The sequence below is a fragment of the Bombina bombina genome, chromosome 6 (assembly GCF_027579735.1).
Source record: "Bombina bombina isolate aBomBom1 chromosome 6, aBomBom1.pri, whole genome shotgun sequence".
NCBI lineage: Eukaryota > Metazoa > Chordata > Amphibia > Anura > Bombinatoridae > Bombina > Bombina bombina.
The window spans coordinates 75044761-75070999 of NC_069504.1; the positions used below are offsets into that span (position 1 = coordinate 75044761).

Consider the following 26239-nt stretch of genomic DNA (forward strand, 5'->3'; position numbering starts at 1 on the left):
GACATATCAGTGCAAGTGGGACACATTCTAAGAGGGGGTTCCACAACGGCTTCTAAACACATTGAACAAGGAGTTTCCTTGATGTCAGACATGTTTAACAGGCTAGTAATGAAACAAACAAGCTTGGAAAACACTTTATTCAAAGTAAAAACAACACTTAGAAAAAACGGTACTGTGCCTTTAAGAGAAAAAAAGTGCACAAATTCTGCAAAACAGTGTAAAAAAGTAGTAAACTTTTCGAAATTTTTACAGTGTATTCATAAAGCTTTGATAAGATTGCCCCACCAGCAAAATAAACAATTAACCCCTTAATGCAAAAACCAGATTGACAAAACGTCAAAAAACGGAAAAAAAACGATCAGCACCTTGCCACAGCTCTGCTGTGGCGCCTACCTGCCCTTAGGGATAGATTTTGTGGGGAAAATACTTCCTTTAGGCCCTCAAATTACAGCAGGACCCTCCGGTGTAGAAGCTTGATGTCTTGCTTGTAAAAACAACTGCGCATCTTAAGCGTGAAAATAGGCCCCTCCCACCTCACTCGATGTCTGTGGGGCCTAAAAGAAACACACCAAAGTGTTTCCAAGCTAGCCATGTGGGTTAATAACCCTTAAGTAAACCCAAATGAACCTCCAAAGTCCCTCAAAAACGTTAAACTTTAATAAAAAAACAGCCTTTCATATAAGTGTCAACCAGTATTAACTTAGCCCTTTATGCAAGCTGGTAATTCCACACTAAGTCTCTGAATACAGCTTACCCTTCCCTCATGGGGATATTGTCAGCCTTTTCTAGAATTATCACCGTCTATCTAAAAAAAAAAAAAGTGACTCAACATACCTCAAAGCAGCTTAGCATGCAAACCGTTCCCCCAACTGAAGTTTCTTGTACTCCTCAGCCTCTGTGGGAACAGCAGTGGATCTTAGTTACAAAGTGCTAAGATCCTCATCCTCCATGCAGAAATCTTCATCTCTATTCTCCTTGAGAGTAAATAGTACACACCGGTACCATTTAAAATAACAAACTCTTGCTTGAGAAAATAAAAACTAACATTTTTGTCACCACAATTACTTTACCCTTCCTTATTGCTTAGAGCCGGCAAAGAGAACGACTGGGGGGTGGAGTTAGGGGAGGAGCTATATAGACAGCTCTGCTGTGGGTGCTATCTTTGCCACTTCCTGTTGGGAAGGAGAATATCCCACAAGTATTGGATGAATCCGTGGACTCAATACATCTTGCAAGAGAAAAGCTTTCAAATTCCAGGCAATTGACTTTGTACCACAAAATAATAGAGGGGGAGATAGGTTTAGAAACCTGTTAGATAGAGAAGCACAATGGATATTTTATCTAGGGAGACAAAAAAAAAACAACGGAATAAATTATAGATGGGATATTGACCTATACCAGGGCAAATAAAATTTACAGAGGAATTCTATTATTTGTCCCAGTTTTTGACTCTACAAATCTACTCCCATTCCCTACAATGTTCCAACATATACAAAATGTAAACTAACAAAATCCTTTTTCTTCTAGTAACAGATTTCTAAACATCCTTACTTAAAAATGGAACCAACTATAGTAATAAAGCGAATAGAAAAGACAAAACACAATGGGGCCCATTTATCAAGCTCCGTATGGAGCTTGTGGGCCCGTGTTTCTGGCGAGTCTTCAGACTCGCCAGAAACACTAGTTATGAAGCAGCGGTCTAAAGACCGCTGCTCCATAACCCTGTCCGCCTGCTCTGAGCAGGCGGACAGGAATTGCCGAAAATCAACCCGATCGAGTACGATCGGGTTGATTGACACCCCCCTGCTGGAGGCCGATTGACCGCGAGTCAACAGGGGGCGGCGTTGCACCAGCAGCTCTTGTGAGCTGCTGGTGCAATGTTAAATGCCGAGAGCGTATTGCTCTCCGCATTTAGCGAGGTGTTGCGGACCTGATTCGCACTGTTGGATCAGGTCCGCAACACCTTTGATAAATAGGGGCCAATAAGGCGATATATGATTACTGCTATATTTTTGTATTTACCAAGTCTCTAGTGCAAACTAGTCTCCACAGTGTATTGGCCACTAATATTAGAGAATGTTGAATAACTATGAAATATAGTAGTTTGTTTTATTACACTGGCTTTGCGCTGCCTATTGGAGGTTTCTTCCAAATGTTTAATTGGTAATTTTACTCTAGACAGAAATAAAATAGGATTATGAAATCAGAATGTAGATAACTGCATACATATCATACAAGCTTACAGCTTTTGATTAACTGACAAAAGAAGTAGAAGCAGAATATATGTAATCAGCCTAGCTAATCATTTGTTTTGTATGCAAATAATTGGTGTAAAAAAATTCTTGTTTTGATGTAGTAATTTTGTTTGTTTCTTATACAGCGGCTTATATCATTTTTGAACGACTTGGGCAGTTAAACAACAAGTGTGCTTTATGTGACAAAAAAAAACAGTTGAAATTAGACTTTACAAATCTTTGCCATTTTAATAATGGTATTGTTGAATGCCACAACATACATAGTGTTTTTAATTGTTTTGATTATTTGTTATAGACACGTTGATACGAAAATACAGGTGACTACTATGTAACAGGGAGGTGGAACACGGTCCAATAGGACTATAAGTAGCCAGCACATCTCTCATTACACATCTTTGAAAAAGTGCCAGACGACGTCACACTCCGTTAGCACCTGCGTCTCCTGGTAATTACCAAGTTTGTGAATGCTGTTGTTTTACATGACTTCAATAAAAAGGTATGAACTTTATATCTCTCCACCTATAGTGCTTTATATGTGCATTTAAGAATGAACTTTACCTCATTTTGCCTGCATACCATGTATAAGGGGACTTTTTGAATTGTTCATATACAGACTACAAACATTTAGTTTGATGAGTCTTTTTTGCCTCGGGAGAGACGCCGAAGCAGCCCCTGGTTTCCGCTCTCTATTTCTGTGAACTCACCTTTAGAGATTATATATATATATATATATATATATATATATATATATATATATATATATATATATATATATATATATATATATATATATATATATATATATATATTCTTGTTGCTAAAGGGTTAAAAACTTACCAAGCTTGGGTTTGGGTTTGTTGTTCACAGGATCATCACCATTGATATGAACAGTTACCACGTGGGTCGTACAATTAGACAAGCCCGGGTCCATACAGGCCACTGAAGGACAAATGTATATGATTAATTTATACAAATGTACATGAAAGTACTTAGGGCAAATGCATCAGATGATCAGTAGGGCTGTTTCTACCCTTGCACACAATCATGAGCGGGATCACTGTATATTGCACACAAAACAATAACATTTACAGTAACAAATTACAAAGATTTACACAAGTAAAATCAAATAGAAAAACAACTTTTCTAAGTTCTAAAAACACACACACACTCATACATACCTCTATCTATATTTATTTTTTTTCCATTGCCTGAGGAAACAACTCTGTGAATGGTCGAGAAACGCGTTGCAAGAACGAAATAAAAAGTATTGTTTTTATACCTTATCACTTTGGAAGTTGTCCCTCTATTCCAAACCTCTATCAAGCTTGTTTTTTGGGTAATCAGTTACACCGCAACACACAGCTGCTTCCCACAGAGCTGTTCACATTATACTACGGCAGTCATCATGATTGGGAATTCCCTGGAACAGCTGACCAGTGGTTTGAGGATCATTGTGATTCAGTGTACTAACCACTGTTGAGTGTTAGCCTGCCCGATAGCACCGGTCAAAGGACGGTGCCACATTATCTTATCATGCCAAACTATGAGGTGCCCTCTTTTTCTTTATTTAATATACAGTATATATATATATATATATATATATATATATATATATATATATATATACATACACACATATATATACATATACATCTCTCTCTCTATGTATAACATATGGGATATACATTCCTACCAGGAGGGGCAAAGTTTCCCAAACCTCAAAATGCCTAAAAATCCACCACCCACCACACCCACAACTCAGTTTAACGAATAGCCAAGTAGTGGGTTGATAGCAAAAAAGGAGAAAAAAAAAAAAAAAAAAAAGCATACAAAAAGAGGAACTGGAAATATAATTGTGCTTTTATACAAAAAATCAAAACCACAATAAAAAGGGTGGGCCTCATGGACTCTTGCCAATATGAAAGAAATTAATTTATCAGGTAAGTTCTTACATGCATTATGTTTTCTTTCATGTAATTGGCAAGAGTCCATGAGCTAGTGACGTATGGGATAGAAATACCCAAGATGTGGAAGTCCACAGAAGAGTCACTAGAGAGGGAGGGATAAAATAAAAACAGCTATTTCCTCTGAGAAATTAAATCCACAAAATAAGTTCATATAAAAAGGAGAATCAAACAGACAGCTGCCTGAAGAACTTTTCTACCAAAGACTGCTTCAGAAGAGGCAAATACATCAAAATGGTAAAATTTAGTAAATGTATGCAAAGACGAAGTTGCTGCTTTGCAAATCTTAAAAGCCCAAGAAGTGGTGACTGATCTAGTAGAATGAGCAGTGATCCTCTGAAGCGGAGATTGCTTCGCCTCCAAATAAGCTTTGTGAACCAAAAGCTTTAACCAAAGAAATGGCAGAGGCGTTATGACCCTTCTTGGAGCCATAAAAAAAACTAATAGACTAGAAGTCTTCCTGAAATCCTTAGTAGCTTCGACATAGTATTTCAAAGCTTTTACAACATCCAAAGAATGTAAAGATCTTTCAAGAGCATTCTTAGGTTTAGGACACAAAGGAGGAAGAACAATTTCCCTACTAATGTTGTTAGAATTCACAACTTTAGGCAAAAATTTAAATGAAGTCCGCAAAACAGCTTTATCCCGATGGAAAATCAGAAAAGGAGACTCACAAGAGAGCAGATAATTCAAACTCTTCTAGCTGAAGAGGTAGCCAAAAGGAACAACACTTTCCAAGAAAGTAGTTTAATATCCAAAGAATGCATAGGCTCAAAAGGAGGAGCCTGCAAAGCTTTTAAAAACCTATATCCAAACCATCCTGAAGAAACTGTAAAATTCTAGGAATTCTAAAAGAATGCCAAGAGATTTTATTAGAAGAACACCATGAAATAACATAATTTATGCTTACCTGATAAATTTGTTTCTCTTGTAGTGTATCCAGTCCACGGATCATCCATTACTTATGGGATATTAACTCCTCCCCAACAGGAAGTGCAAGAGGATTCACCCAGCAGAGCTGCTATATAGCTCCTCCCCTAACTGCCATTACCAGTCATTCGACCGAAAACATGCAGAGAAAGGAAAACCATAGGGTACAGTGGTGACTGTAGTTTAATGGAAAAATTACCTGCCTTAAAGTGACAGGGCGGGCCGTGGACTGGATACACTACAAGAGAAACAAATTTATCAGGTAAGCATAAATTATGTTTTCTCTTGTTAAGTGTATCCAGTCCACGGATCATCCATTACTTATGGGATACCAATACCAAAGCTAAAGTACACGGATGACGGGAGGGACAGGCAGGCTCTTTATACGGAAGGAACCACTGCCTGAAGAACCTTTCTCCCAAAAACAGCCTCCGAAGAAGCAAAAGTGTCAAATTTGTAAAATTTGTAAAAAGTATGAAGAGAAGACCAAGTTGCAGCCTTGCAAATCTGTTCAACAGAAGCCTCATTCTTAAAGGCCCAAGTGGAAGCCACAGCTCTAGTAGAATGTGCTGTAATTCTTTCAGGAGGCTGCTGTCCAGCAGTCTCATAGGCTAACCGTATTATGCTACGAAGCCAAAAGGAGAGAGAGGTAGCCGAAGCTTTTTGACCTCTCCTCTGACCAGAATAAACGACAAACAGGGAAGACGTTTGTCGAAAATCCTTAGTTGCCTGTAGATAAAATTTCAGGGCACGGACTACATCTAGATTGTGTAGCAGACGTTCCTTTTTCGAAGAAGGATTAGGACACAAAGATGGAACCACAATCTCTTGATTGATATTCCTGTTAGTGACCACCTTAGGTAGGAACCCAGGTTTAGTACGCAGAACTACCTTGTCTGAATGAAAAATCAGATAAGGAGAATCACAATGTAAGGCAGATAACTCAGAGACTCTTCGAGCCGAGGAAATCGCCATTAAAAACAGAACTTTCCAAGATAACAACTTGATATCAATGGAATGAAGGGGTTCAAACGGAACCCCCTGTAAAACATTAAGAACTAAGTTCAAACTCCATGGTGGAGCAACAGTTTTAAACACAGGCTTGATCCTAGCTAAAGCCTGACAAAAAGCTTGAACGTCCGGAACTTCTGACAGACGTTTGTGTAAAAGAATGGACAGAGCTGAAATCTGTCCCTTTAAGGAACTAGCGGATAAACCTTTTTCAAAACCTTCTTGTAGAAAAGACAATATCCTCGGAATCCTAACCTTACTCCATGAGTAACTCTTGGATTCGCACCAATATAAGTATTTGCGCCATATCTTATGGTAAATCTTTCTGGTAACAGGCTTCCTAGCCTGTATTAAGGTATCAATAACTGACTCAGAAAAACCACGTTTTGATAAAATCAAGCGTTCAATTTCCAAGCAGTCAGCTTCAGAGAAATTAGATTTTGATGTTTGAAGGGACCCTGGATCAGAAGGTCCTGTTTCAGAGGTAGCGACCAAGGTGGACAGGATGACATGTCCACTAGATCTGCATACCAAGTCCTGCGTGGCCATGCAGGCGCTATTAGAATCACTGATGCTCTCTCCTGTTTGATTCTGGCAATCAATCGAGGAAGCATCGGGAAGGGTGGAAACACATAAGCCATCCCGAAGGTCCAAGGTGCTGTCAAAGCATCTATCAGAACCGCTCCCGGATCTGGACCCGTAACGAGGAAGCTTGGCGTTCTGTCGAGACGCCATGAGATCTATCTCTGGTTTGCCCCAACGTCGAAGTATTTGGGCAAAGACCTCCGGATGAAGTTCCCACTCCCCCGGATGAAAAGTCTGACGACTTAAGAAATCCGCCTCCCAGTTCTCCACTCCTGGGATGTGGATTGCTGACAGGTGGCAAGAGTGAGACTCTGCCCAGCGAATTATCTTTGATACTTCCATCATTGCTAGGGAGCTTCTTGTCCCTCCCTGATGGTTGATGTAAGCTACAGTCGTGATGTTGTCCGACTGAAACCTGATGAACCCCCGAGTTGTTAACTGGGGCCAAGCCAGAAGGGCATTGAGAACTGCTCTCAATTCCAGAATGTTTATTGGTAGGAGACTCTCCTCCTGATTCCATTGTCCCTGAGCCTTCAGAGAATTCCAGACAGCGCCCCAACCTAGTAGGCTGGCGTCTGTTGTTACAATTGTCCAGTCCGGCCTGCTGAATGGCATCCCCCTGGACAGATGTGGCCGAGAAAGCCACCATAGAAGAGAATTTCTGGTCTCTTGATCCAGATTCAGAGTAGGGGACAAGTCTGAGTAATCCCCATTCCACTGACTTAGCATGCACAATTGCAGCGGTCTGAGATGTAGGCGTGCAAAGGGTACTATGTCCATTGCTGCTACCATTAAGCCGATCACCTCCATGCATTGAGCTACTGACGGGTGTTGAATGGAATGAAGGACACGGCATGCATTTTGAAGCTTTGTTAACCTGTCTTCTGTCAGGTAAATCTTCATTTCTACAGAATCTATAAGAGTCCCCAAGAAGGGAACTCTTGTGAGTGGAAAGAGAGAACTCTTCTTTTCGTTCACCTTCCATCCATGCGACCTTAGAAATGCCAGTACTAACTCTGTATGAGACTTGGCAGTTTGAAAGCTTGAAGCTTGTATCAGAATGTCGTCTAGGTACGGAGCTACCGCAATTCCTCGCGGTCTTAGTACCGCCAGAAGAGCACCCAGAACCTTTGTGAAGATTCTCGGAGCCGTAGCCAATCCGAATGGAAGAGCTACAAACTGGTAATGCCTGTCTAGAAAGGCAAACCTTAGATACCGGTAATGATCTTTGTGAATCGGTATGTGAAGGTAAGCATCCTTTAAATCCACTGTGGTCATGTACTGACCCTTTTGGATAATGGGTAAAATTGTCCGAATAGTTTCCATTTTGAATGATGGAACTCTTAGGAATTTGTTTAGGATCTTTAAATCCAAGATTGGCCTGAAAGTTCCCTCTTTTTTGGGAACCACAAACAGATTTGAGTAAAACCCTTGTCCTTGTTCCGACCGCGGAACCGGATGGATCACTTCCATTAATAAAAGATCTTGTACGCAGCGTAGAAACGCCTCTTTCTTTATTTGGTTTGTTGACAACCTTGACAGATGAAATCTCCCTCTTGGGGGAGAGAATTTGAAGTCTAGAAGGTATCCCTGAGATATGATCTCTAACGCCCAGGGATCCTGGACATCTCTTGCCCAAGCCTGGGCGAAGAGAGAAAGTCTGCCCCCCACTAGATCCGTTCCCGGATCGGGGGCCCTCGATTCATGCTGTCTTAGGGGCAGCAGCAGGTTTCCTGGCCTGCTTGCCCTTGTTCCAGGACTGGTTAGGTCTCCAGCCTTGTCTGTAGCGAGCAACAGCTCCTTCCTGTTTTGGTGCAGAGGAAGTTGATGCTGCTCCTGCTTTGAAATTACGAAAGGAACGAAAATTAGACTGTCTAGCCTTAGGTTTGGCTCTGTCTTGAGGCAGGGCATGGCCTTTACCTCCTGTAATGTCAGCGATAATTTCTTTCAACCCGGGCCCGAATAAGGTCTGCCCTTTGAAAGGTATATTAAGCAATTTAGATTTAGAAGTAACGTCAGCTGACCAGGATTTTAGCCACAGTGCTCTGCGTGCCTGAATGGCGAATCCGGAATTCTTAGCCGTAAGTTTAGTTAAATGTACTACGGCATCTGAAATAAATGAGTTAGCTAACTTAAGGGCTTTAAGCTTGTGTGTAATCTCATCTAATGGAGCTGATTCAAGTGTCTCTTCCAGAGACTCAAACCAAAATGCTGCTGCAGCCGTGACAGGCGCAATGCATGCAAGAGGTTGCAATATAAAACCTTGTTGAACAAACATTTTCTTAAGGTAACCCTCTAACTTTTTATCCATTGGATCTGAAAAGGCACAGCTATCCTCCACCGGGATAGTGGTACGCTTAGCTAAAGTAGAAACTGCTCTCTCCACCTTAGGGACCGTTTGCCATAAGTCCCGTGTGGTGGCGTCTATTGGAAACATCTTTCTAAATATCGGAGGGGGTGAGAACGGCACACCGGGTCTATCCCACTCCTTAGTAACAATTTCAGTAAGTCTCTTAGGTATAGGAAAAACGTCAGTACTCGCCGGTACCGCAAAATATTTATCCAACCTACACATTTTCTCTGGTATTGCAACTGTGTTACAATCATTCAGAACCGCTAACACCTCCCCTAGTAATACACGGAGGTTTTCCAGCTTAAATTTAAAATTTGAAATATCTGAATCCAGTTTGTTTGGATCAGAACCGTCACCCGCAGAATGAAGCTCTCCGTCCTCATGTTCTGCAAATTGTGACGCAGTGTCTGACATGGCCCTAATATTATCAGCGCACTCTGTTCTCACCCCAGAGTGATCACGCTTACCTCTTAGTTCTGGTAATTTAGCCAAAACTTCAGTCATAACAGTAGCCATATCCTGTAATGTGATTTGTAATGGCCGCCCAGATGTACTCGGCGCTACAATATCACGCACCTCCTGAGCGGGAGATGCAGGTACTGACACGTGAGGCGAGTTAGTCGGCATAACTCTCCCCTCGTTGTTTGGTGAAATATGTTCAATTTGTACAGATTGACTTTTATTTAAAGTAGCATCAATACAGTTAGTACATAAATTTCTATTGGGCTCCACTTTGGCTTTAGCACATATAGCACAGATATCTTCCTCTGAATCAGACATGTTTAACACACTAGCAAATAAACTAGCAACTTGGAAATACTTTTCAAGTAATTTACTATAATATGAAAACGTACTGTGCCTATAAGAAGCACAGAAAAAGTTATGACAGTTGAAAATTAATAAACTGAAAAGTTATAGCATCAAATCTTTGTAAAAAACACAATTTTAGCAAAGGATTGCTCCCATTAGCAAAGGATAACTAACCCTGATAGCAGAAAAAAAAAAAAAAAAAAAAAATACAGAAATAAACGTTTTTTTTTATCACAGTCAACTACAATCTCACAGCTCTGCTGTGAGTGATTACCTCCCTCAAAACAAGTTTTGAAGACCCCTGAGTTCTGTAGAGATGAACCGGATCATGCAGGGAAGACAAACTTCTGACTGAATTTTTTGATGCGTAGCAAAAGCACCAAAAAAGGCCCCTCCCCCTCACACATAACAGTGAGAGAGATCAGTAAACTGTCATAAATTAAATAAAACGACTGCCAAGTGGAAAAAAATAGTGCCCAAAACATTTTTTCACCCAGTACCTCAGAAAATTAAACGATTTTACATGCCAGCAAAAAAGTGTTATTAAAAAGCCTGTTGCTAGTCCCTGCAAATTAGGCTAAAGTTTTATGCATACAGTATAATTCCAGTGAAGTGCCATTCCCCAGAATACTGAAGTGTAAAATATACATACATGACAGCCTGATACCAGTTGCTGCTACTGCATTTAAGGCTGAGTTTACATTATATCGGTATGGCAGAATTTTCTCATCAATTCCATTGTCAGAAAATAATAAGCTGCTACATACCTCTTTGCAGATTAATCTGCCCGCTGTCCCCTGATCTGAAGTTTACCTCTCCTCAGATGGCCGAGAAACAGCAATATGATCTTAACTACTGCGGCTAAAATCATAGAAAAACTCAGGTAGATTCTTCTTCAAATTCTACCAGAGAAGGAATAACACACTCCGGTGCTATTATAAAATAACAAACTTTTGATTGAAGGTATGAAACTAAGTATAATCACCACAGTCCTCTCACACATCCTATCTATTCGTTGGGTGCAAGAGAATGACTGGTAATGGCAGTTAGGGGAGGAGCTATATAGCAGCTCTGCTGGGTGAATCCTCTTGCACTTCCTGTTGGGGAGGAGTTAATATCCCATAAGTAATGGATGATCCGTGGACTGGATACACTTAACAAGAGAAATAGGTTTTACAAACCCGATGATAAATCTTCCTTAAAACAGACTTACAAGCCTGTAGCATAGTATTAATCACGGAGTCAGAGAAACCTCTATGACTAAGCACTAAGCGTTCAATTTCCATACCTTCAAATTTATCGATTTGAGATCCTGATGGAAAAACGGCCCTTGAGACAGGTCTGGTCTTAAAGGAAGTTTCCAAGGTTGGCAACTTGACATCTGGACAAGATCCGCAAACCAAAATCTGTGAGGCCATGCTGGTGCTATCAAAAACACATGCAATTGTTCCATTATGATCTTGGAGATCACCCTTGGAAGAACTAGATGCGGAAACAAATATAAGCAGGTTGGTAAAACCAAGGAACTGCTAACGCATTCACCATCTCCGGCCTGAGGATCCCTGGACCTGGAAAAGTCCTGGGAAGTTTCTTGTTTAGATGGGAAGCCTTCAGATCTATTTCTGGAAGACCCCACATCTGTACAATCTGACAAAATACATATGGATGAAGAGACCACTGCCCCGGATGTAAAGTCTGACGGCTCAAATAATCCGCTTCCCATTTGTCTACACCTGGGATAGAAACAGAAATTAGACAGGAGTTTGATTTCGCCCAAGAAAGTATCCGAGATACTTCTTTCATAGCTAAAGGACTGCAAGTCCCACCCTGATGATTGATATATGCCACAGTTGTGATAATGTCTGTCTGAAAACAAATGAATGGTTCTCTCTTTAATGGAGGCCAAGCCTGAAGAGACCTGAAAATAGCACGGATTAATAAAATAGATTGGAAACCTCGCCTCTTGAGGATTCCAAACCTCTTGTGCTGTCCGAGACCCCGAGACAGCTCCCCAACCTGAAAGACTTGCATCTGTAGAGACTACAGTCCAGGAAGGACGAACAAGAGGCCCCTTGAACAATACGATAATGGTCTTACCACCAAGTTAGAGAGTTGAGTGTTGGGTTTTAAGAATATCAATTGTGATATCCGAGTATAATCCCTGCACCATTTATTCAGCATGCAAAGCTGCAGAGATCTCATATGAAAACGGGCAAAGGGGATCACATCCGATGCTACAGTCATGAGAACTAAAACTTCCATGCACATAGCCACTGAAGGGAATGATCGAGACTGAAGGTTTAGACAGATTGAAAGAAACTTCAAACGTCTTGTCTGATAAGGACAGAGTCATGGACACTGAATCTATCTGGAAACCTAAAAAGGTGACCCTTGTCTGAGGAATCAAGAAACTCTCTGGTAAATTGATCCTCCAACCATGTCTTTGAAGAAACAACACTAGTTGATTTGTATGAGATTCTGCTAAATGAAAAGATTGAGCCAGTACCAAGATAGCGTCCAAATAAGGAAACACCGCAATACCCTGCTCTCTGATTACATAGAGTAGGGCACCGAGAACCTTTGAAAAGATTCTTGCAGCTGTCGCTAGGTCAAATGGAAGACAAATTGGTAATGCTTGTCTAGAAAAGAGAATCTCAGAAACCGATAGTGGTCTGGGTGAATCGGAATGTGAAGATATGCATCCTGTAAGTCTATTGTGGACATGTAATGACCTTGCTGAACAAAGGGCAGAATAGTCCTTATAGTCACCATCTTGAAAGTTGGGACCCTTACAAAATGATTCAAAAACTTCAGATCCAGAACTGGTCTGAATGAATTTTACTTATTTGGGACAATGAATAGATTTGAATAAAAACCCAGAACCTGTTCCAGAAGTGGAACTAGTACAATTACCCCTGAAAGCTCCAGATCTGAAACACACTTCAGAAAGGTATGAGCTTTCACAGAATTTGTTGGAACGTGAGAGAAAAAAAATTTCTTCTCACAGGAGTTCTTATTCTGAAACCTATTTGATACCCCTGAGAGACAATGTTCTGAATCCAATTATTCTGAACGGAATCTGCCCAAATGTCTTGAAATAATTTCAATCTGCCCCCCACCAGAAGAACTGTATTGAGGGCCGCACCTGCATGCAGTCTTGGGGGCTGGCTTTGGTTTCTTATAAGGCTTGGATTTATTCAAACTCGAAGATGGCTTCCAATTGGAACCAGAGTCCTTAGGAGAAGGAGTGGTTTTCTGTTCTCTATTCTGACCAAAGGAACGAAAACGATAAGAAGCTTTAGATTTACCCTTAGATTTTTTATTTTGGGGCCAAAAAAACTCCCTTTCCCCCAGTAATAGTGGAAATAATAGAATCCAACTGAGAATCAAATAACTTATTACCCTGGAATGATAGAGATAGTAATCTAGATTTAGATACTATGTCAGCATTCCATGATTTGAGCCATAAAGCTCTTCTAGCTAAAATAGCTAAAGACATAGATTTAACATCAATCTTGATGATATCAAAAATAGCATCACAGATAAAATGATTAGCATGTTGAAGCAAACTAACAATGCTAGACAAATCAGGATCTGTTTCCTGTTGTGCTAAGCTATCCAACTAAAAAGTTGATGCAGCCGCAACATCAGCCATAGAAATGGCAGGCCTGAGAATATAGCCAAAATGTAAATAAGCTTTCCTTAGATAAGATTCAATTTTCCTATCTAAAGGATCCTTAAAAGAAGTACTATCTTCCATAGGAATAGTAGTACACTTGGCAAGAGTAGAAATAGCCCCATCAACCTTAGGGACTTTTTCCCAAAACACTAAATTTAGCCACTGGCAAAGGGTACAACTTTTTTACCCCTTAACGACATACTTCATACAGGATACATCTTGCACAAGACCAAAGACCAGCGACGTACTCTGTACGACGTTGGGGTTGAAAGCAGCTGGAAGCGATCCTGATCGCTTCCAGCCGCTTTCCAGGTTATTGCAGTGATGCCTCGATATCGAGGCATCACTGCAATAACATTTTACCCCATCCGATGCAGAGAGAGCCACTCTGTGGCCCTCTCTGCACCGGACATCGATGGCTGCAATCGTTGGAGGGTGGGAGCGGACGTGGGAGGCAGGTGGACGGCCATCGATGGATTAAGGAGTGCAGAGGTGGGCGGCATCGCTGGGGGGGGGCGCACGCGTACACGGGGGAGGGGGGCGCGTGCACGGGGAGGGAGCAGGTGGGAACCATTACACTATGGAACAGAGTTTGTTTAAATTTAGAGGGAGGTATACAAAATTTAATCTAAATAATCAAAGTGATCTGGGAGGGTTTAGTCTTGGGGGGGGAGGGAAGCTACACTACAGAAAAGTGGGGGGAAAAATAAAAATGTTTTATTTTTTGTAAACTGGGTACTGGCAGACAGCTGTCAGTACCCAAGAGGGATCCCAATAATGTAGAGGGGGAGGGATCAGGGAGGTTTGGGGCTAAGGGGGATCCTACACAGCAGCATATGTAAATAGGCTACATTTTTTAAAAAAAAGATAACTTATTTTAGTACTGGCAGACTTTCTGCCAGTACTTAAGATGGCGGGGACAATTGTGGGGTGGGGGAGGGAAGAGAGCTGTTTGGGAGGGATCAGGGGGTCTGATGTGTTGGGTGGAAGGCTGATCTCTACACTAAAGCTAAAATTAACCCTGCAAGCTCCCTACAAGATCCCTAATTAACCCCTTCACTGCTAGACATAATACACGTGTGATGTGCAGCGGCATTTAGCAGCCTTCAAATTACCAAAAAGCATCGCCAAAGCCATATATGTCTGCTATTTCTGAAGAAAGGGGATCCCATAGAAGCATTTACAACCATTTGTGCCATAATTGCACAAGCTGTTTGTAAATAATTTCAGTGAGAAACCTAAAATTGCGAAAAAATTTACGTTTTTTTTAAAATTTGATCGCATTTGGCGGTGAAATGGTGGCATTAAATATACCAAAATGGGCCTAGATCAATACTTTGGGTTGTCTACTACACTACACTAAAGCTAAAATTAACTCTACAAGCTCCCTACATGCTCTCTAATTAACCCCTTCACTGCTGGGCATAAAACACGTGTGGTGCGCAGTGGCATTTAGCAGCCTTCTAATTACCAAAAAGCAACGCCAAAGCCATATACGTCTGCTATTTCTGAACAAAGGGGATCCCATTAAAGCATTTACAACCATTTATGCCATAATTGCACAAGTTGTTTGTAAATAATTTCTGTGAGAAACCTAAAAAGTTTGTGAAAAAGTGAACAACTTTTTTTATTTGATCGCATATGGCGGTGAAATGGTGGCATGAAATATACCAAAATGGGCCTAGATCAATACTTTGGAATGTCTTCTAAAAAAATATATATACATGTCAAGGGATATTCAGGTATTCCTGACAGATATCAGGGTTCCAATGTAACTAGCGCTCATTTTGAAAAAAAGTGGTTTTGAAATAGCAAAGTGCTACTTGTATTTATTGCCCTATAACTTGCAAAAAAAGCAAAGAACATGTAAACATTGGGTATTTCTAAACTCAGGACAAAATTTAGAAACTATTTAGCATGGTTGTTTTTTGGTGGTTGTAGATGTGCAACAGATTTTGGGGGTCAAAGTTAGAAAAAGTGTGTTTTTTTCCATTTTTTCCTCATATTTTATAATATTTTTAATAGTAAATTATAAGATAAGATGAAAATAATGGTATCTTTAGAAAGTCCATTTAGTGGCGAGAAAAACGGTATATAATATGTGTGGGTACAGTAAATGAGTAAGTGGAAAATTACAGCTAAACACAAACACCGCAGAAATGTAAAAATAGCCCTGGTCCTTAAGGGAAAGAAATTGAAAAATGGCCTTGTCCTTAAGGGGTTAAACCTAGAAGGAGGAACAAAAGAAGCACCAGGCTTAGTCCATTCCTTAGCAATCACATCAGAATTAGCATCAGGAACAGGGAAAACCTCAGGAGTAATCACAGGAGGTTAATAAATAGAATTTAAACGTTTACTGGGATTTGTTATCAAGAGGACCAGACTCCTCAATATCCAAAGTAACCAACACTTCTTTCAACAAGAACGAATATAGTCAATCTTAAAAACATAAGTTGCTTTATCAATGTCAATGTCTGAAGTGGGATCTTCTGAGCCAGAGAGATCCTCATCAGAGGAGAATATTTCAGTATGTTATCAGTCATTACAAAAATGATCAGTTTTTTAAAAAGTTTTAAAAGTCGTTTTAAAAGATCTTTTACGTTTATTACAAGGCGGAATAGCAGACATAGCCTTCTGTATTACATCAGCAATATAATTTTTTTTATATCAACAGAAATATCATGTACATTAGATGTTGAGGGAACAACAGATACTGTACTAGTACTAATAGAAACATTTTCGCCATGCAAAAGCTTATCATGACAACTGTAACATACTACAGCCGGAGATATAATCTCAGCTATCTTACAACAGATACACTTAGCTTTGGTAGAACTGTGTTCATGCAGCATGGTTCCTACAGTAGCTTCTGAGACAGGATCAGATTGAGACATCTTGCAAAATGTAAAAGAAAAAACATAATTTATGCTTACCTGATAAATTCCTTTCTTCTGTTGTGTGATCAGTCCACGGGTCATCATTACTTCTGGGATATAACTCCTCCCCAACAGGAAATGAAATGGATTCACCCAGCAGAGCTGCATATAGCTCCTCCCCTCTACGTCACTCCCAGTCATTCGACCAAGGACCAACGAGAAAGGAGAAACCAAGGGTGAAGAGGTGACTGTAGTATAATTTTAGAAAATATTTGCCTGCCTTAAAAAAACAGGGCGGGCCGTGGACTGATCACACAACAGAAGAAAGGAATTTATCAGGTAAGCATAAATTATGTTTTCTTCTGTTATGTGTGATCAGTCCACGGGTCATCATTACTTCTGGGATACCAATACCAAAGCAAAAGTACACGGATGACGGGAGGGCTAGGCAGGCTCATTATACAGAAGGAACCACTGCCTGAAGAACCTTTCTCCCAAAAATAGCCTCCGAAGAAGCAAAAGTGTCAAATTTGTAAAATTTTGAAAAAGTATGGAGCGAAGACCAAGTTGCAGCCTTGCAAATCTGTTCAACAGAGGCCTCATTCTTAAAGGCCCAAGTGGAAGCCACAGCTCTAGTAGAATGAGCTGTAATTCTTTCAGGAGGCTGCTGTCCAGCAGTCTCATAGGCTAAACAAATTATACTACGAAGCCAGAAGGAGAGAGAAGTAGCCGAAGCCTTTTGACCTCTCCTCTGCCCAGAGTACACGACAAACAGGGAAGACGTTTGTCGATATTCCTTAGTTGCCTGCAAATAGAACTTGAGGGCACGAACTACATCCAGATTGTGCAGAAGACGTTCCTTCTTTGAAGAAGGATTCGGACACAAGGAAGGAACAACGATCTCTTGATTGATATTCCTGTTAGTGACTACCTTAGGTAAGAACCCAGGTTTTGTACGCAGAACTACCTTATCCGAATGAAAAATCAAATAAGGAGAATCACAATGTAGAGCTGATAACTCAGAGACTCTCCGAGCCGAAGAAATAGCCATTAAAAATAGAACTTTCCAAGATAACAGTTTAATGTCAATGGAATGAAGGGGTTCAAACGGAACTCCTTGTAAAACGTTAAGAACCAGGTTTAAACTCCATGGTGGAGCAACAGTTTTAAACACAGGCTTGATCCTAGCTAAAGCTTGACAAAAAGCCTGGACGTCTGGATTTTCTGACAGACACTTGTGCAACAAAATGGACAGAGCTGAGATCTGTCCCTTTAAAGAACTAGCCGATAAACCCTTATCTAAACCTTCTTGTAGAAAAGACAATATCCTAGGAATCCTAACCTTACTCCAAGAGTAACCTTTGGATTCGCACCAGTATAAGTATTTACGCCATATTTTATGGTAAATCCTTCTAGTAACAGGCTTCCTAGCCTGTATTAAGGTATCAATAACTGACTCAGAAAAACCACGCTTTGATAAGATCAAGCGTTCAATTTCCAAGCAGTCAGCTTCAGAGAAGTTAGGTTTTGATATTTGAATGGACCCTGAATCAGAAGGTCCTGTCTTAGAGGTAGAGACCAAGGCGGACAGGATGACATGTCCACTAGATCTGCATACCAAGTCCTGCGTGGCCATGCAGGTGCTATTAGAATCACTGATGCTCTCTCCTGTTTGATTCTGGCAATCAATCGAGGAAGCATCGGGAAGGGTGGAAACACATAAGCCATCCTGAAGGTCCATGGTGCTGTCAAGGCATCTATCATAACTGCTTCCGGATCCCTGGATCTGGACCCGTAGCGAGGAAGTTTGGCGTTCTGACGAGACGCCATGAGATCTATTTGTGGTTTGCCCCAACGTCGAAGTATTTGGGCAAAGACCTCCGGATGAAGTTCCCACTCTCCCGGATGAAAAGTCTGACGACTCAAGAAATCCGCCTCCCAGTTCTCCACTCCCGGGATGTGGATTGCTGACAGGTGGCACGAGTGAGACTCTGCCCAGCGAATTATCTTTGATACTTCCATCATTGCTAGGGAGCTTCTTGTCCCTCCCTGATGGTTGATGTAAGCCACAGTCGTGATGTTGTCCGACTGAAACCTGATGAACCCCCGAGTTGATAACTGGGGCCAAGCCAGAAGGGCATTGAGAACTGCTCTCAATTCCAGAATGTTTATTGGAAGGAGGCTCTCCTCCTGATTCCATAATCCCTGAGTCTTCAGAGAATTCCAGACAGCGCCCCAACCTAGTAGGCTGGTGTCTGTTGTTACAATTGTCCAGTCTGGCCTGCTGAATGGCATCCCCCTGGACAGATGTGGCCGAAAAAGCCACCATAGAAGAGAATTTCTGGTCTCTTGATCCAGGTTCAGAGTAGGGGACAAATCTGAGTAATCCCCATTCCACTGACTTAGCATGCACAATTGCAGAGGTCTGAGATGTAGGCGAGCAAAAGGTACTATGTCCATTGCCGCTACCATTAAGCCGATCACCTCCATGCATTGAGCTACTGACGGGTGTTGAATGGAATGAAGGGCACGGCATGCATTTTGAAGCTTTGTTACCTGTCTTCTGTCAGGTAAATCTTCATTTCTACAGAATCTATCAGAGTCCCCAAGAAAGGAACTCTTGTGAGTGGAAAGAGAGAGCTCTTCTTTTCGTTCACCTTCCATCCATGCGACCTTAGAAATGCCAGTACTAACTCTGTATGAGACTTGGCAGTTTGAAAGCTTGGAGCTTGAATCAGAATGTCGTCCAGGTATGGAGCTACCGAAATTCCTCGCGGTCTTAGAACCGCTAGAAGAGTACCCAGAACCTTTGTGAAGATTCTTGGAGCCGTAGCCAATCCGAATGGAAGAGCTACAAACTGGTAATGCTTGTCTAGAAAGGCAAACCTTAGATACCGGTAATGATCTTTGTGAATCGGTATGTGAAGGTAAGCATCCTTTAAATCCACTGTGGTCATGTACTGACCTCTTTGGATCATGGGTAAAATTGTCCGAATAGTTTCCATTTTGAACGATGGAACTCTTAGGAATTTGTTTAGGATCTTTAAATCCAAGATTGGCCTGAAAGTTCCCTCTTTTTTGGGAACTACAAACAGATTTGAGTAAAACCCTTGTCCTTGTTCCGACCGCGGAACCGGATGGATCACTCCCATTAATAAAAGATCTTGTACGCAGCGTAGAAACGCTTCTTTCTTTATCTGGTTTGTTGACAACCTTGACAGATGAAATCTCCCTCTTGGGGGAGAAGATTTGAAGTCCAGAAGGTATCCCTGAGATATGATCTCTAGCGCCCAGGGATCCTGAACATCTCTTGCCCAAGCCTGGGCGAAGAGAGAAAGTCTGCCCCCCACCAGATCCGGTCCCGGATCGGGGGCCCTCGATTCATGCTGTCTTAGGGGCAAGCAGCAGGTTTCCTGGCCTGCTTGCCCTTGTTCCAGGACTGATTAGGTCTCCAGCCTTGTCTGTAGCGAGCAACAGCTCCTTCCTGTTTTGGTGCAGAGGAAGTTGATGCTGCTCCTGCTTTGAAATTACGAAAGGAACGAAAATTAGACTGTCTAGTCTTAGCTTTGGCTTTGTCCTGAGGTAGGGCATGGCCTTTACCTCCTGTAATGTCAGCGATAATCTCCTTCAACCCGGGCCCGAATAAGGTCTGCCCCTTGAAAGGTATATTAAGCAATTTAGATTTAGAAGTAACATCAGCTGACCAGGATTTTAGCCACAGTGCTCTGCGTGCCTGAATAGCGAATCCTGAATTCTTAGCCGTAAGCTTAGTTAAATGTACTACGGCTTCTGAAATGAAAGAATTAGCTAGTTTAAGGACTCTAAGCCTGTCCGTAATATCGTCCAGCGTAGCTGAACTAATGTTCTCTTCCAGAGATTCAATCCAGAATGCTGCAGCAGCCGTGACCGGCGCGATGCATGCAAGGGGTTGCAATATAAAACCTTGTTGAACAAACATTTTCTTAAGGTAACCCTCTAGTTTTTTATCCATTGGATCTGAAAAAGCACAGCTATCCTCAACCGGGATAGTGGTACGCTTAGCTAAGGTAGAAACTGCTCCCTCCACCTTAGGGACCGTTTGCCATAAGTCCCGTGTGGTGGTGTCTATTGGGAACATTTTTCTAAATATTGGAGGGGGTGAGAATGGCACACCGGGTCTATCCCACTCCTTAGTAACAATTTCAGTAAGTCTCTTAGGTATAGGAAAAACATCAGTACTCGCCGGTACCGCAAAATATTTATCCAACCTACACATTTTCTCTGGTATTGCAACTGTGTTACAATCATTCAGAGCCGCTAAAACCTCCCCTAGTAATACCCGGAGGTTCTCCAGTTTAAACTTAAAATTTGAAATATTTGAATCCAATCTGTTTGGATCAGAACCGTCACCCACAGAATGAAGCTCTCCGTCCTCATGCTCTGCAAGCTGTGACGCAGTATCAGACATGGCCCTAGTATTATCAGCGCACTCTGTTCTCACCCCAGAGTGATCACGCTTGCCTCTTAGTTCTGGTAATTTAGCCAAAACTTCAGTCATAACAGTGGCCATATCTTGTAATGTTATCTGTAATGGCCGCCCAGATGTACTGGGCGCAACAATATCACGCACCTCCCGGGCGGGAGATGCAGGTACTGACACGTGAGGTGAGTTAGTCGGCATAACTCTCCCCTCGCTGTTTGGTGAAATTTGTTCAATTTGTACAGATTGGCTTTTATTTAAAGTAGCATCAATACAGTTAGTACATAAATTTCTATTGGGCTCCACCTTGGCATTGGAACAAATGACACAGGTATCTTCCTCTGAATCAGACATGTTTAACACACTCGCAATTAAACTTGCAACTTGGCTACAGTCTTATTTAACAAAAAACGTACTGTGCCTCAAAGAAGCACTAAACGATTAAATGACAGTTGAAATAACGAACTGAAAAACAGTTATAGCATCAATCCTTAACACAATTTAGCAAAGGTCTGTTCCCATTAGCAAAGCAAAATCATTAAATCTGAAAGCATAAAAAAAAAATTACTGAGTAACGTTTTTTTATCACAGTCATATATAAGTCTCACAGCTCTGCTGAGAGAATCTACCTCCCTCAAAAGAAGTTTTGAAGACCCCTGAGTTCTGTAGAGATGAACCGGATCATGCAGGAAATACAATGAGTATCTGACTGGAAATTTTTGATGCGTAGCAAAGAGCGCCAAAAAAACGGCCCCTCCCCCTCACATACAGCAGTGAGAGAGAAACGAAACTGTCACAATTAGAATAAGCAACTGCCAAGTGGAAAAATAGTGCCCAAACATATATTCACTCAGTACCTCAGTAAATGCAAACAAATCTACATTCCAGCAAAAACGTTTAACATAATTAATACCTATTAAAGGTTTAATGTACTTTTCACAGAGTAATTCCAGTGAGTAAAGTATACATACATGACATATTATCGGTATGGCAGGATTTTCTCATCAATTCCATTGTCAGAAAATAAAAACTGCTACATACCTCTATGCAGATTCATCTGCCCGCTGTCCCCTGATCTGAAGCTTTACCTCTCCTCAGACGGCCGAGAACAGCAATATGATCTTAACGACTCCGGCTAAAATCATAGTAAAACTCTGGTAGATTCTTCTTCAAACTCTGCCAGAGAGGCAATAACACACTCCGGTGCCATTGTAAAATAACAAACTTTTGATTGAAGTCATAAAAACTAAGAATAACCACCATAGTCCTCTTACACATCCTATCTAGTCGTTGGGTGCAAGAGAATGACTGGGAGTGACGTAGAGGGGAGGAGCTATATGCAGCTCTGCTGGGTGAATCCTCTTGCATTTCCTGTTGGGGAGGAGTTATATCCCAGAAGTAATGATGACCCGTGGACTGATCACACATAACAGAAGAAAATAACATCTTAACAAAAATATCCAATTTACACCTATAGCAGTTTCAGGAATGGGGAAAAAATGCAAATGCTAAAACAGGCAAAAAAGCAAACAGCATAGCCCTCTGAGCATAAAGAAGGCAAGGAGCTTATAGGAAGTGGGGTAAATTAAAAATGAAATTTATGGCGCCAAGTATGACGCACAACGCAAAAGGAAGTAAAAAACAGAATTTATGCTTACCTGATAAATTACTTTCTCCAACGGTGTGTCCGGTCCACGGCGTCATCCTTACTTGTGGGATATTCTCTTCCCCAACAGGAAATGGCAAAGAGTCCCAGCAAAGCTGGTCACATGATCCCTCCTAGGCTCCGCCCACCCCAGTCATTCGACCGACGGACAGGAGGAAATATATATAGGAGAAACCATATGATACCGTGGTGACTGTAGTTAGAGAAAATAATTCATCAGACCTGATTAAAAAAACCAGGGCGGGCCGTGGACCGGACACACCGTTGGAGAAAGTAATTTATCAGGAAAGCATAAATTCTGTTTTCTCCAACATAGGTGTGTCCGGTCCACGGCGTCATCCTTACTTGTGGGAACCAATACCAAAGCTTTAGGACACGGATGAAGGGAGGGAGCAAATCAGGTCACCTAAATGGAAGGCACCACGGCTTGCAAAACCTTTCTCCCAAAAATAGCCTCCGAAGAAGCAAAAGTATCAAATTTGTAAAATTTGGCAAAAGTGTGCAGTGAAGACCAAGTCGCTGCCCTACATATCTGGACAACAGAAGCCTCGTTCTTGAAGGCCCATGTGGAAGCCACAGCCCTAGTGGAGTGAGCTGTGATTCTTTCAGGAGGCTGCCGTCCGGCAGTCTCATAAGCCAATCGGATAATGCTTTTAAGCCAAAAGGAAAGAGAGGTAGAAGTCGCTTTTTGACCTCTCCTTTTACCAGAATAAACAACAAACAAGGAAGATGTTTGTCTGAAATCTTTAGTAGCCTCTAAATAGAATTTTAGAGCACGGACTACGTCCAAATTGTGTAACAAACGTTCCTTCTTTGAAACTGGATTCGGACACAAAGAAGGTACAACTATCTCCTGGTTAATATTTTTGTTGGAAACAACTTTCGGAAGAAAACCAGGCTTAGTACGCAAAACCACCTTATCTGCATGGAACACCAGATAGGGCGGAGAACACTGCAGAGCAGATAATTCTGAAACTCTTCTAGCAGAAGAAATTGCAACCAAAAACAAAACTTTCCAAGATAATAACTTAATATCTACGGAATGTAAGGGTTCAAACGGAACCCCTTGAAGAACTGAAAGAACTAGATTTAGACTCCAGGGAGGAGTCAAAGGTCTGTAAACAGGCTTGATCCTAACCAGAGCCTGAACAAATGCTTGAACATCTGGCACAGCTGCCAGTCTTTTGTGAAGTAAAACAGATAAAGCAGAGATCTGTCCCTTCAGAGAACTTGCAGATAATCCTTTCTCCAAACCTTCTTGTAGAAAGGATAGAATCTTAGGAATTTTTATCTTGTTCCATGGGAATCCTTTAGATTCACACCAACAGATATATTTTTTCCATATTTTATGGTAAATTTTTCTAGTTACAGGCTTTCTAGCCTGAATCAGAGTATCTATTACAGAATCTGAAAACCCACGCTTTGATAAAATCAAGCGTTCAATCTCCAAGCCGTCAGTTGGAGGGAAACCAGATTCGGATGTTCGAATGGACCCTGAACAAGAAGGTCCTGTCTCAAAGGTAGCTTCCATGGTGGAGCCGATGACATATTGACCAGGTCTGCATACCAAGTCCTGCGTGGCCACGCAGGAGCTATCAAGATCACAGAGGCCCTCTCCTGATTGATCCTGGCTACCAGCCTGGGGATGAGAGGAAACGGTGGGAATACATAAGCTAGGTTGAAGGTCCAAGGTGCTACTAGTGCATCTACTAGGGTCGCCTTGGGATCCCTGGATCTGGACCCGTAGCAAGGAACCTTGAAGTTCTGACGAGACGCCATCAGATCGATGTCTGGAATGCCCCATAATTGAGTTATTTGGGCAAAGATTTCCGGATGGAGTTCCCACTCCCCCGGATGGAATGTCTAACGACTCAGAAAATCCGCTTCCCAATTTTCCACTCCTGGGATGTGGATCGCAGACAAGTGGCAGGAGTGATCCTCCGCCCATTGAATTATCTTGGTCACTTCTTTCATCGCCAGAGAAGTCCTTGTTCCCCCCTGATGATTGATATATGCAACGGTCGTCATGTTGTCTGACTAAAACCTTATGAATTTGGCCTTTGCTAGTTGAGGCCAAGCTCTGAGAGCATTGAATATCGCTCTCAGTTCCAGAATGTTTATCGGGAGAAGAGACTCTTCCCGAGACCATAGACCCTGAGCTTTCAGGGATTCCCAGACCGCGCCCCAGCCCATTAGGCTGGCGTCGGTCGTGACAATGACCCACTCTGGTCTGCGGAAGCTCATTCCCTGTGACAGATTGTCCAGGGTCAGCCACCAACGGAGTGAATCTCTGGTCTTTTGATCTACTTGAATCGTCGGAGACAAGTCTGTATAATCCCCATTCCACTGTCTGAGCATGCACAGTTGTAATGGTCTTAGATGAATTTGTGCAAAAGGAACTATGTCCATTGTTGCAACCATCAATCCTATTACTTCCATGCACTGCGCTATGGAAGGACGAGGAACAGAATGAAGTACTTGACAAGAGCTTAGAAGTTTTGATTTTCTGACCTCTGTCAGAAAAATCCTCATTTCTAAGGAATCTATTATTGTTCCCAAGAAGGGAACTCTTGTTGACGGGGACAGAGAACTTTTTTCTTTGTTCACCTTCCATCCGTGAGATCTGAGAAAGGCTAGGACGATGTCCGTATGAGCCTTTGCTTTTGACAGGGACGATGCTTGAATCAGGATGTCGTCCAAGTAAGGTACTACTGCAATGCCCCTTGGTCTTAGAACCGCTAGAAGGGACCCTAGTACCTTTGTGAAAATCCTTGGAGCAGTGGCTAATCCAAATGGAAGTGCCACAAACTGGTAATGCTTGTCCAGAAAAGCGAACCTTAGGAACTGATGATGTTCCTTGTGGATAGGAATATGTAGGTACGCATCCTTTAAATCCACGGTAGTCATAAATTGATTTTCCTGGATAGTAGGTAGGATCGTTCGAATAGTTTCCATTTTGAACGATGGTACCCTGAGAAATTTGTTTAGGATCTTTAGATCCAAAATTGGTCTGAACGTTCCCTCTTTTTTGGGAACTATGAACAGATTGGAATAAAATCCCATTCCTTGTTCTCTTATTGGAACTGGATGTATCACTCCCATCTTTAACAGGTCTTCTACACAATGTAAGAATGCCTGTCTCTTTATTTGGTTTGAAGATAATTGAGACCTGTGGAACCTTCCCCTTGGGGGTAGTTCCTTGAATTCCAGGAGATAACCTTGAGAAACTATTTCTAGCGCCCAAGGATCCTGAACATCTCTTGCCCAAGCCTGAGCAAAGAGAGAAAGTCTGCCCCCCACTAGATCCGGTCCCGGATCGGGGGCTATCCCTTCATGCTGTTTTGGTAGCAGTGGTAGGCTTCTTGGCCTGCTTACCCTTGTTCCAGTCTTGCATTGGTTTCCAGGCTGGTTTGGGTTGTGAAGTATTACCCTCTTGCTTAGAGGATACAGAATTAGAGACTGGTCCGTTTCTGCGAAAGGGACGAAAATTAGGCTTATTATTAGCCTTAAAAGACCTATCCTGTGGGAGGGCGTGGCCCTTTCCCCCAGTGATGTCTGAAATAATCTCTTTCAAATCAGGTCCAAATAATGTTTTACCTTTGAAAGGAATGTTAAGCAATTTTGTCTTGGAAGACACATCCGCTGACCAAG

The 26239-nt window shown here is 41.8% G+C and overlaps 1 protein-coding gene across 1 annotated transcript in view; it reads right to left on the reverse strand.

The window, feature by feature from the left end:
• Positions 1–26239, reverse strand: part of LOC128662620 (ADP-sugar pyrophosphatase) — a 71205-nt gene that overhangs the window by 17117 nt on the left and 27849 nt on the right. The window contains exon 7 of the mRNA XM_053716472.1: positions 3093–3194. Coding sequence (XP_053572447.1) covers positions 3093–3194 — 102 coding nt within the window. The remainder of the gene's footprint in view (positions 1–3092; positions 3195–26239) is intronic.